This window comes from Phasianus colchicus, chromosome 8, assembly GCF_987193195.1.
Source record: "Phasianus colchicus chromosome 8, bPhaCol1.hap1.1, whole genome shotgun sequence".
Classification (NCBI taxonomy): Eukaryota; Metazoa; Chordata; class Aves; order Galliformes; family Phasianidae; genus Phasianus; species Phasianus colchicus.
In genome coordinates, this window is record NC_143443.1 from 30700459 (window position 1) to 30710596 (window position 10138).

The following is a 10138-nucleotide window of genomic DNA, read 5'->3' on the forward strand; positions in this document are numbered from 1 at the left end:
AGCTTAGTTTCCAGTGGCTGAAAACTTCATAATCAAACTATTTTTCAGTAGTTTGCTGAAATGTTTTTTTGAAATGTTTTTTTTATAAGTTCCTTAAAAACTTTTGATTCATGTGTTAAAAAAGAAAATTCAAAAGCTGAGTGAGGTAGTCAAAACCAGGACTCTAAAAAGGAGAGCAAAGTCCAACCAAGACAGTTGCATTAAAAGATCTTAGAGGTCTTTTTTGACTTTAATGATTCAGTGATTCTGTGAAATCAGAGAGTTTGTGACATACAGTCACAGACATGGCACTATGGCATCATTTGCAAATCTAAATAACATTCCTAGACTGATGTATTTCTACAGGGTAAATGCTGTACCTCATCATTGGCAGGTAGCCTCTCTAAATCAGTCAGATTTAGCAGATACTGACATTTTGCAATGAATTGACTTTACTCTTGGAATTCATGTGTCTCAAGAACTCCCATGGTCCTTCTGACCTAGAGAGAATACATGTAAGAAAGTAAAGAACATTTTACATCCTGAATTCTTCATGCAAAAATCTTACAGGACAGTAAGTACATTCTCACCATCAAATGAAAAGTTTGGCACATTTACAGAAGCTAATTGTCATTTTTTTTATCTTTCTGTAGCATCAGAACAATTCAAAGAGTTCTTCAAATTCGAAGGCCAGTTTAAATCACCACATAAATTCAAATCATGTGAGTTCAAACTCCACTGGAAGCAGCTAGTTCTGGCTCAGTTTTATCAAACATTGCGTCCTTCCACTATAATCTATGAAGCTTCTATGGATGAGAGAGCATCCACCATTGAGTGAAAAAAAAAGAATCTCCCCCAAATGGAGATTTTCTACCCATTCCTTCCAGTGGAGCCTCGCATTTTAAGAAGAAATTTCCACTCAGGTCTGTTTCTGGAGGTGGCACTCAAGACTGTGTGAATCAAATTTGTCTATTTAGAACATTGCAATAGAAATTCAATGAACATGACTACTTGCACGTATTTAAATAGCATCATACTAGAACTGAATTTTGTCTTTATTATTTTTAAAGAAAAGTTTTGTAAATTTCTCTATTGTCTCAGTTTACATTTTGTACATTTGTATTTAAATGAAAGTCAGACTTTGGAGGTGTATATTTTCCAAGCAGCAGCTGTAAAGCCATGTGTTTTAAGACATTTTTTAAAAGAAAAAAAATGTGACTCAAGACTTCCAGAGCCTCAAATGAGAAATCATTCTTTTTAGTAATTCTAGAAAACTGTTCATAAATCACTTTATCAGACTGGGTTTTATTGACATGCATTTTTACAGAACAGGTTATTCTTAATTATTTTACATCTGTATATTTGGTTTACAGCAACACTGCATACGTTTCTCCTCTTCATTAACTTGTAATGTCTTGCATTAAATGCGAAAAGATACTGACAAGGCTTTGATGTATTCAAGAATACTCCTTGCTATGCCTAAGGTTTGTGATCTTAACAGACCAGCACAGCTGAGATTTGTATTTAACGTTGCTAGATCATCATAATATTTTTTTGTTAGAAAGAGTACTCTATTTTAAACCCTTCACTTTTTTGTTGTTGTTGTTGTTGAAGAACAAAATTGAGTGAGAGTTGACTGGGAAAGCAAATGACCATTTGTTTTTCAGGGGCTTGAATCCTACACCCACTATGATGAGAGCAAAGTGTTCTCCATGCTGCAGACAAAAGCCCAAGGCCTTTTCACCACTGCTCATATCAAACAGGTAGCAAGAGAGAAATGCAATAGTCTAGTTTTTGCTCCATTAGTTTAATGTCAGCTCCCTAGGGCTGACCTGTGGAGATTGAGAGTGGGGTCTGAGCTGCTTTAGAGCCATAGCAGAACCTGTGTCTGCACTTTGTTTTGTCATATCAAACATACATGACTTGTTCCCCTCAAATAAGTCCTCAACTTAATTGAATTAAATGTAAGTTATGAAATAAGACTTCCCACTTTTCATTCCCTCTTTCTTTACCCAGGATCCTTTAACCACTGTTGAAGACGTTATTCACACTTATGAACAGGATCAGTCAGGATGAGTAGCTCAAGTGCTAATAACACTAAATCAAAAATATTGTTCCTTCTCCTTAATAGGAACTGGAAAATCCTTGTGCACCCAAGTGTAGGTGAGGTCTCTGTAGCCCACCATGTTCTGCAAAAGAGGGTTCTTCACATGCGCCTTACAATATTCACTAGAGTAAACTGATAAGTTCCCCCTTGGGTCAGTGAGGAACATCTGATGCTCATCCTGACGTGTTTAAAGCCCCGTTAGCCAGCAGTGCAGTTACCCCAGGAAGCACTGTTCCAGTAAATGGCCAAAGTTCATTAGATTATTCATTTTATATGTTCTATCTCTCTGGTCAGTGCAGAAGGGTTAAAAAAAAAAAAATGCAGGTTAGCAGTGACAAAGCTAGGAGTGATAGTCACAGGAATTAGATGTTAAAACAACTTGAAGACATGAGGGAGAGAGTTAGATCAGGATCAGGATTTGCATAAAGCAGCCTACAGGGAAAAAATTAAGGAAGGGAGATGGGGCTTTGGTGACTTTATCTGAAGTAAAATACATTAAGATGCAAGTCCATACCATTCCAAAATCCTCCATTTTTTTCCTGGTCACTAGTAGATATGCAGAAAGTATGTCATAAGATCACCAAGAATACGTTCCTGTTTTTTCTTCAGGTCAGTGTGGCAGGGAAATTCCTTTTCCCCATGTAGATGGTGCTCAGGGAGAGCTTCAGCTACTCTCCCATGTCAGATGATGGCATTGAAGATCTTACAGTTACATTCTTACATTGAAGATTCTTACAAGATTGTAGAGAAACAGTAACAAAGAGAATTTTGAGTAACTTTGTAGATCAGGTATAAACTAAATATATAACGGTTCCAGCTTCTCAACAGGAGAGGAATTAATACTACAGAAATGAAAATAGCTGTGCACAGAGGAGTCTATTACCTCCAGTTCCATTCTCACAGCCTGATGTAGAGCCACCTAAGTTTGCAAGATTAAGTCACCTTGGCAGTCTCTGTGTGAAAATACACTTGATTTTCACAGGCTTTCTTCAATACATGTGGAATTTCACTGATTTGAAGAAATGTAGATGAGAAGTAGAGGAATGTATCATAACCAGACCATGGATATATATCAGTGTACCTGAAACAAGATGCACATCTTACATCTTAGACAGTTGCAAGGGTTGCAGCTCAAGTCTATTTTTATCATTCTAAGACATCACTTTCTAGTAGCATTGTATGCTATAAGTTTGTGCACCCTCAGCTGGCTTCATCCTCTGCACTGATGCTAGAAAGGTTTGCTGGATGGGGAATTAGAGTGAAAGTCTAAGTTCTTCTCTCCATTACCTCATCATCTCACTTCACAGCAACAGACAAGCATGTTCTTTCATCAGAAAAATATGGCAGATAGTATCTACCTATCCCACGATGGGGAAGAAAAAATGACAGCTGAGGGAAGTCTTGGCCCCTTAATATTTCATGACATAAATTTGATAAGACTGCAGATGTTGTCCTGAAAGCTTCATTTCTTATGTGTGATCAATGTGACACATGAAGACTGAATTTTCTTTCTTTTTTTTTTTTTTTTACCATCTCCGATTTGGGAAATAGAATCCTGATAATAATAAAACTTTTAGTGAAAACTGGTGAGCAAATTGAAAATAGATTGTAGATGGCCTTATACCTCTTAGATGCTATCAGCCTTAACTAGTGGTGGATGACTTTTTTATATGACAGCGGGGAATGACAACAAATGTGTCTTCCCTGTTCTCCTTTCAGCTGGGCCTGTTCCTTACTCAGCATTTAGGACTCAACAGTGAAGACATAAGGACAATGCAAAGTCCTCAGATGACAAAAGCTGCATTCAGCTGATACTTGGAATTTATTATGCTAGAGTTAGGTATCCTGAACCTTCAGGATTGTGTGGGACAAGGACGCTTATGTACACCTGAAGAGTCAAGCCTGGGATTAAGTCCCTCTGGATCCCAGCCCCTTGGAAGCAGTGAGTGGGTAAAGGGAGAGACAGAGAAGAAGAGCAGACGAGGGAGATTTCATGCTGCATCCCTGTTGCTATCTTTTCTGACAAACTTTGAACAGTATTATGATGTTTAATCAGCAGAAGTCTCTCAATATCCCTGAAAGATTTGATCATTACATCATTACATTATCATTAGTGGTAATGAACAGTCTTACGAATCTTCTAGTCAGGGGTTTGTGGCAACAAAGCCTGCGGGATTGTCTTTTCATTGCTGATTTTTATTGTTATTATTTTTTAAGTTGTTGTTCAACTCATCAGATGCACAATACAGTCCTCTCACTCCTATAGAGTGACCATGAGGACACACAGTTCAGGGCTGAAACCCTGCTTTGCTTCCAGAGACATTTCATTTGCCTCTGAGCCAAATTCAAAAAACTGGGAGCCACAAGTGTTCAGGGGGTCTGAAATAACAGAATTATAATTTCATTTTACAATCTTGGAGAGCATTTGTAGGGGGATTTCTAGTATTTTGATTCAAAGTGAATAGTTTCTGATGTGGGTTTGCACTTAGTGAAGGAGCAGGAAGTAGTGGTTATTTAATAGCTTTCCAAAATGATTAATTTTCTATCTTCTTTTCAGTTACAGTATAGATTCTTTCAAAAATGCACAAGTTCAGGTGTAGCTGCTTGATTTAAGTAGACAGATGAGCAAACTTAGCTCATTTTAAGAATCAGAAATCTTTTGCATCTAATCCTGAATTGTACAAGCATCTTCTTTGTCTTTACTAAGTAATTTGATGAACAGTTACTAGTTTGCAGACTTTTTGATACAGATGAGCATTCATTTTCTATAGTGTCTCTATAGAAGAATTAAGCCTTCTAGAATTTTTCCATTCTCTGGTTGTATGAAAGCTTTTTTAAACAAAGAAGTAATGAAGGGAAAGTAACAAATTACAAATTTAGCAATAGGACTAGAGGGAATGGCCTCAAGATGTGCCAGGAGAGGGTCAGGTTGGATATTAGGAACAATGTCTTCTCCAAAGGAGTGGTCAGGCACTGGAACAGACTGCCCAGGGAGGTGGCTGAGTCACTGTTCCTGGAGGTTTTCAAGAAAGATGTAGATGTGGTACTAAGGAATGTGGTGTTGTGGGGAAATAATGGTGGTAGGTGGATGGCTGGACTAGGTATCTTGAAGGTCTTTTCCAACCTTGGTAATTCTATAATTCTAAATAATAAATTCTTATATGTACACTCTTGATCTGGATTATCTAAAACAAGATTTTTACAAGAATGGATATGACTTAGATGCTGTTTCCGAACAAGAACCTGCTTGTGAGGCTGGTAAAGGTGTGAAGATAATCATACCAGTTACTGCAGATCAAACTGAATGTTACTGAAAGGCAGAACTCAATACTGCAGTGATTAGAGATGCCTGCTAACTGGCAGTTTGGGGACAATGCCTGGTATCCATAAGAACAATTTGATCCCATCTTGTTTTGCAGTCATCCTTTCCACCAGCAACCATGGCAAAGAGTGCCATTAACAGCTGGAGATCATTCTTTGCTGACACAGTGAAGTGTCTGATTCTATGACACTCATTCTTAATTTTGTTCAAGTAGAACTCAAGTTCTAACTTTTAAGTTTTTGCTTCCTCTGTCAAAGCCTAAGATTTTAAATCCAACTTCTCAACAGAGATTCAGTTTTAGCTGACAAGAAAAGCATCTTTAATATTAATAAAACCATGAGAAGGACAAGGAAGACAGAAAGGGTGTGAGCTCTGGAGTACAGGGTGAAAACCACCTTTATGTATGTATCTTCAGCATGTGTCAAATGACAGTTACTATCACACATCACAGCACATTCTTTCTTGTTATCATATGTTATTTATAGTTTTTTCAGTAACCTTGAAATAGCATACACAAACTCATATTAAACATAGGGTTGAGCCCATGGCTCAAAGTCAATGTCACTTCTAGGAGGAAGGCTGACATAACAGTTTGAACAAAAAAGGAGGTACACATTCAGCCTGTGGGAACAGCCATCACACAGCTCTGCATTTGCACATGGCTGAGCCTCAGCCAGGAGTTTCCTAAGTAGACTTTTCTGGAAGAGCAATAAATACACACCCTTATACATATCCTTACAGACTTCTTCTCATGGATATATATGGAACAGGTTGCTTCTCCATAGCTGTGATTTTTTTTTTTTGTTCAGATTTGCAATTTGTTAAATATCTCAGTGCAGATGAAATAATTTGTTAAACATTTCTAGGCATTTTCCATGCAGTCTTTGAAAAGATTGGACTTTGCTTGATAGAACATCCCCAGGTTGCTCTGTTCTTCAGATGCAGACCATCTTCCTTCACATGCATAGCAAGAAGCACAAAGTGGCCTGCAGAAACTCTACAAGTTCAGAGTAAAATTTATAATAATTAAGTAACAGGTGCCAACCTCATATAAACACCACTTGGACTCCTTGTCTGTCACTGCAGTAAAGAAATCAGGCAGTGAATGAAGTGGGATCCAGAGACTTAAAGGCTCTCCTGCCTGAAGTTGGTCCCTATTCTGTCTCAAGCTTCAAGGAGGTGCATTTGGCAGTGAAGTTTGGGAGTATCTGTTCAATGACTTTGTTCAGTACCTCCATGGAAACCAGATAATTCCAGAATTGTCTGTCAAGCCTTCCAAAAATATGGCTTGCAATTTAAAACAGTATAAATTTTTTTAAAGTAAGAGTAGTAATGTGTAACAATCTTAAGCTAAAGCTGAAGGACTATGAAAGTTTAAATCAATTTTGCACTTTTTTGTACTGGGCAGGAAACAGTCTCTTTTAGATATACTAAATAGTATTACTTATATCATCCTGGCTGGTGATAACATTCTATCCTTAGCTGAAAAAGAGGAAGAAACTGGTCCAGAGAATGCTGCAGTATTATTTTTGTCTTTAGGAAAACTACCAACAAAGAGAAAAGCCCACAGTATGCTACAGTATTATATGCTCACCTCCCTCAGACTTCTCTCTGATAATGCAAATCCAAAGTGCTGCAGATGAATCAGCCTACATAGCATGCTGCCAAATGGGTTTTATGAAAGGAATGATTTGAAACAGATTGTTGTCTATGTACTAAAATGAATATTACTGCTTATGAAAAAGTAAAAAAAAAAAAATCTCCTTGTTTGATGTATCTGGAGCCAGAAGTAGTGGATTTTATTCCTACTGTGTTCATGTTTTACATCACTGCCCTGGAGAAGCCTCTCTGCAATTTTGCTTTCCCATTTTTAAACATGGAGAGATGCTCTCTATCTGTCGATAGAAAGCACTAGGGAGTCTGTGCACAAAACAGATTAGTATCAACTCTTTGTATTATTTAAGTGAAATAGATTTAAATGCAGCTGCTCTTATTTACATGGCATGGAAGATGACTCTTGTAAATAAGGGCTCTTTTTTATTGCTGGTTTTTCTTAGTTCCTCAGAGATACTGAAAAAGAATGCACTTCATTTCTGTAAAGACAGCTCCAACAAAAGATGAGAATCCAATGCAAATGTTGAGGTATTAATTTCTTATTTAAGTGCTAGCTAGTAATTGCAGCATTCAAATGAACACTTCCTCTTTTTTATAATGGAAAGACAAAGTTAAGAGGAGGAGGACAGAATAACTCTCACTGGCTCAACGTCACAATCTTTCTCTTTTTTGGCCAAGCCTGCAAATAAATTTGTAGGTGCCAATTCAGTGAAATGCTGTGTGAAGTCACAAGGATGTATGCATGGCAAACGTCAGGTCAGAGGTGACCACATTGCTGGGATCAGTGGACTCCAAAGGGGACCTCTATGCTTTCTGGAAAATCAGTGGTCCTGTAGAGAAGATTAACTCCCAGAAAATGAAATGATTTCAGTTAGTGGCTGGATGACAAATACAAATTTCTTTTTCATCATCCCAAATACATTAACTAGCAAGCTGAAATGGGTTATTTCATACATATGAATGCGGTCTCCCTAAGTTGCATTTCTTTTCAACACTGGACACTCTTCAGAAAGACTTAACATCTTAGCATTATGAAGGTGAAAGTTGTAAAAACTTTATTTTGTGTTTCTGAGCAATGTAGATAGACCTAAAGATCTCATGAATTATCACGTGGTTGCCCATATCTGACTAATAATTAAATTGTGAATTTGCAGTTTCATATTAGGGTTAGTCTTTTCACTTGCTTCAAAAACTAAAAGTCATATTTGGTATATAAACACACAGAATATCCTTCTGATTGAATTTCAAGAGCATATTCAGGATTAAATGTTTTTAAGCACTTCTAATACTGTAGTCTATAAGAGGAGCAGACACTTCTAAAGCAATGTTTAAAGTTGTCTTTCATAACTGAGTCAACAGATCATTTTTGTAATAAATTCAAGCAAGTGTTCTCAACTAGAAGAGCTAGTGGCTGTTGGTATTGTACAAAAATCATCCTAGTATCCAAAGGGTTAGGGGTGGGGAGGGGCTGTTTGGTTTTGTTTCTCTTTCCAGAGAGATCTTTAACATTGTTTGATGAAGCTAGTTTCATTTGAGATTGTTATTGAAGATAAAGGCTTCTGTGTTCTATGGCTGCTTGGGTTCTTCGTACATAATGTCCTAGTAATGTCACAGTGCTGCTGTATCTAGATCAAACCACTGTTTTAATTGTTTTTTTGGCTTTGTTTTTTTTTTCTGTTGTTTTGTTTTTGTTTTTTTTTTTTTAAATAAATAATTTAAATACTTGAAAACTATATGTATTGCTTTAATGAGGCATATAATCATCTTCCTTAATTCCTTGGGATCCTGAAGATAACTTCAGTGAGAGTGGAATATGTTTCCATAATACTATCCTTTTTATTTTCTATCTCACCGTATCTTATAGAGATCAAGGGAACTGAAATATGAATCCAAGCGTGCATATTGCTTTGCAGAAGTTTATATTCTCATCTGAAAGCAAGACTGTGTTTTCCCTGAGATCTCCTCCCCGTGCCTTACATCCTTACACTCCCTGCCTTCCCCTGCAATATGAGCAGTCACCAACACAACCCTATGGCCTTAAAGATGGGTTCAAGGAAAGGATGACACAATCACAAGTAGGGATGGAGGCTTCAGAAGATACAAACTATTTTTTGAAGCTGAGCACTGTCTCATAAACTGACTGTTTATGAAGGCCTATAAAGGATGTTGTCTAAGGTTCAATTAGGCTGAGAGAAAATGTTTGGAGAAGGAAAATGACAATAACCATCGGAATGTGCTCTTCAGTATTCTGTACATGAAGGATTTAAAACAAAGGCAGAGAGTAGCTACAAAATCACTAGCAGGAAAGTGGTGCAGTGCTTTTTCTTTATGAGAAATGATAGACATTTCTCAAAGAGACAGAAAAAATATTTTTACAAACCTGCAAATGGCAAACAGTGTTTGTGTCAAGTTTCACAAAAGAACATTGTGAAAAGAGATTATCTGCATAACTGCATGAAGGCAGCAGCTACACCCAACAGCTGTACTCACTAAAACCTATGGTAATAGACCACATAAATTCAGGTCATGCATATCATCACTTTCCAAACAAACCATTTTTCACCAGATTTGAAAAAATCTGGGCGAATGTCAGATGAAGTCTTATTACTTCTCTAGCAGTTCTTGGTGTTCTTTTCTCTCTGTATCCCAATGTCCTTTCTGTACAACAACATCTAGCTATGCTCTCTCTTCAGAGATGTAATCTTCCTTAGACTTTTCCACTTTCTCTGGCATGAGATGTGCAGCTTCTCAGAGAAAAGTCATTACATTACTTTGAAAGAAATCCAATTAAAAAAAAAAACACGTCAACTTTTTGAATCCCTTAGAGGTTTTCACAGATGAAAAATACCATAAATGGACCAGACTCTGCAATTTGAAGTGTACGGGGTGCTTCTGGGAGACAAGACAATACAAATTTCTGCCAAGTCTGAGTCTTAATTGCTGCATTTTGTAATTCTTTTTCATATTCAGTATACCATAAAAGTAAATAAAATAAAATAAAATGAAAATAGGGCCTGTTAACAATTAGTGCTCTGATTAGTCATGAATAGAGAAGGGCAACTGCTGCGGAGGCTGAGCAGCTGAAGCTGCATTTACAGATGCTTACTTATCAAATT

At 37.1% G+C, this 10138-nt stretch overlaps 1 protein-coding gene across 2 annotated transcripts in view; it reads left to right on the forward strand.

Annotated features, from left to right (window-relative positions):
• GRK5 (G protein-coupled receptor kinase 5) overlaps positions 1 to 8708 on the forward strand; it is a 166460-nt gene extending 157752 nt beyond the window's left edge. The window contains exons 16-17 of one of the 2 annotated variants that reach the window (XR_016468870.1): positions 633 to 902; positions 1647 to 8707. Coding sequence is in view for 1 of the 2 variants with exons in the window: in XM_031597397.2 (XP_031453257.1) it covers positions 633 to 731 (99 nt within the window). In the remaining variant the exon portion in view is untranslated. Of the gene's footprint in view, positions 1 to 632 lie in introns of both variants that reach the window. The other variant, XM_031597397.2, reaches the window with a different exon arrangement.
• The last annotated feature ends 1430 nt before the right edge of the window (positions 8709 to 10138 follow it).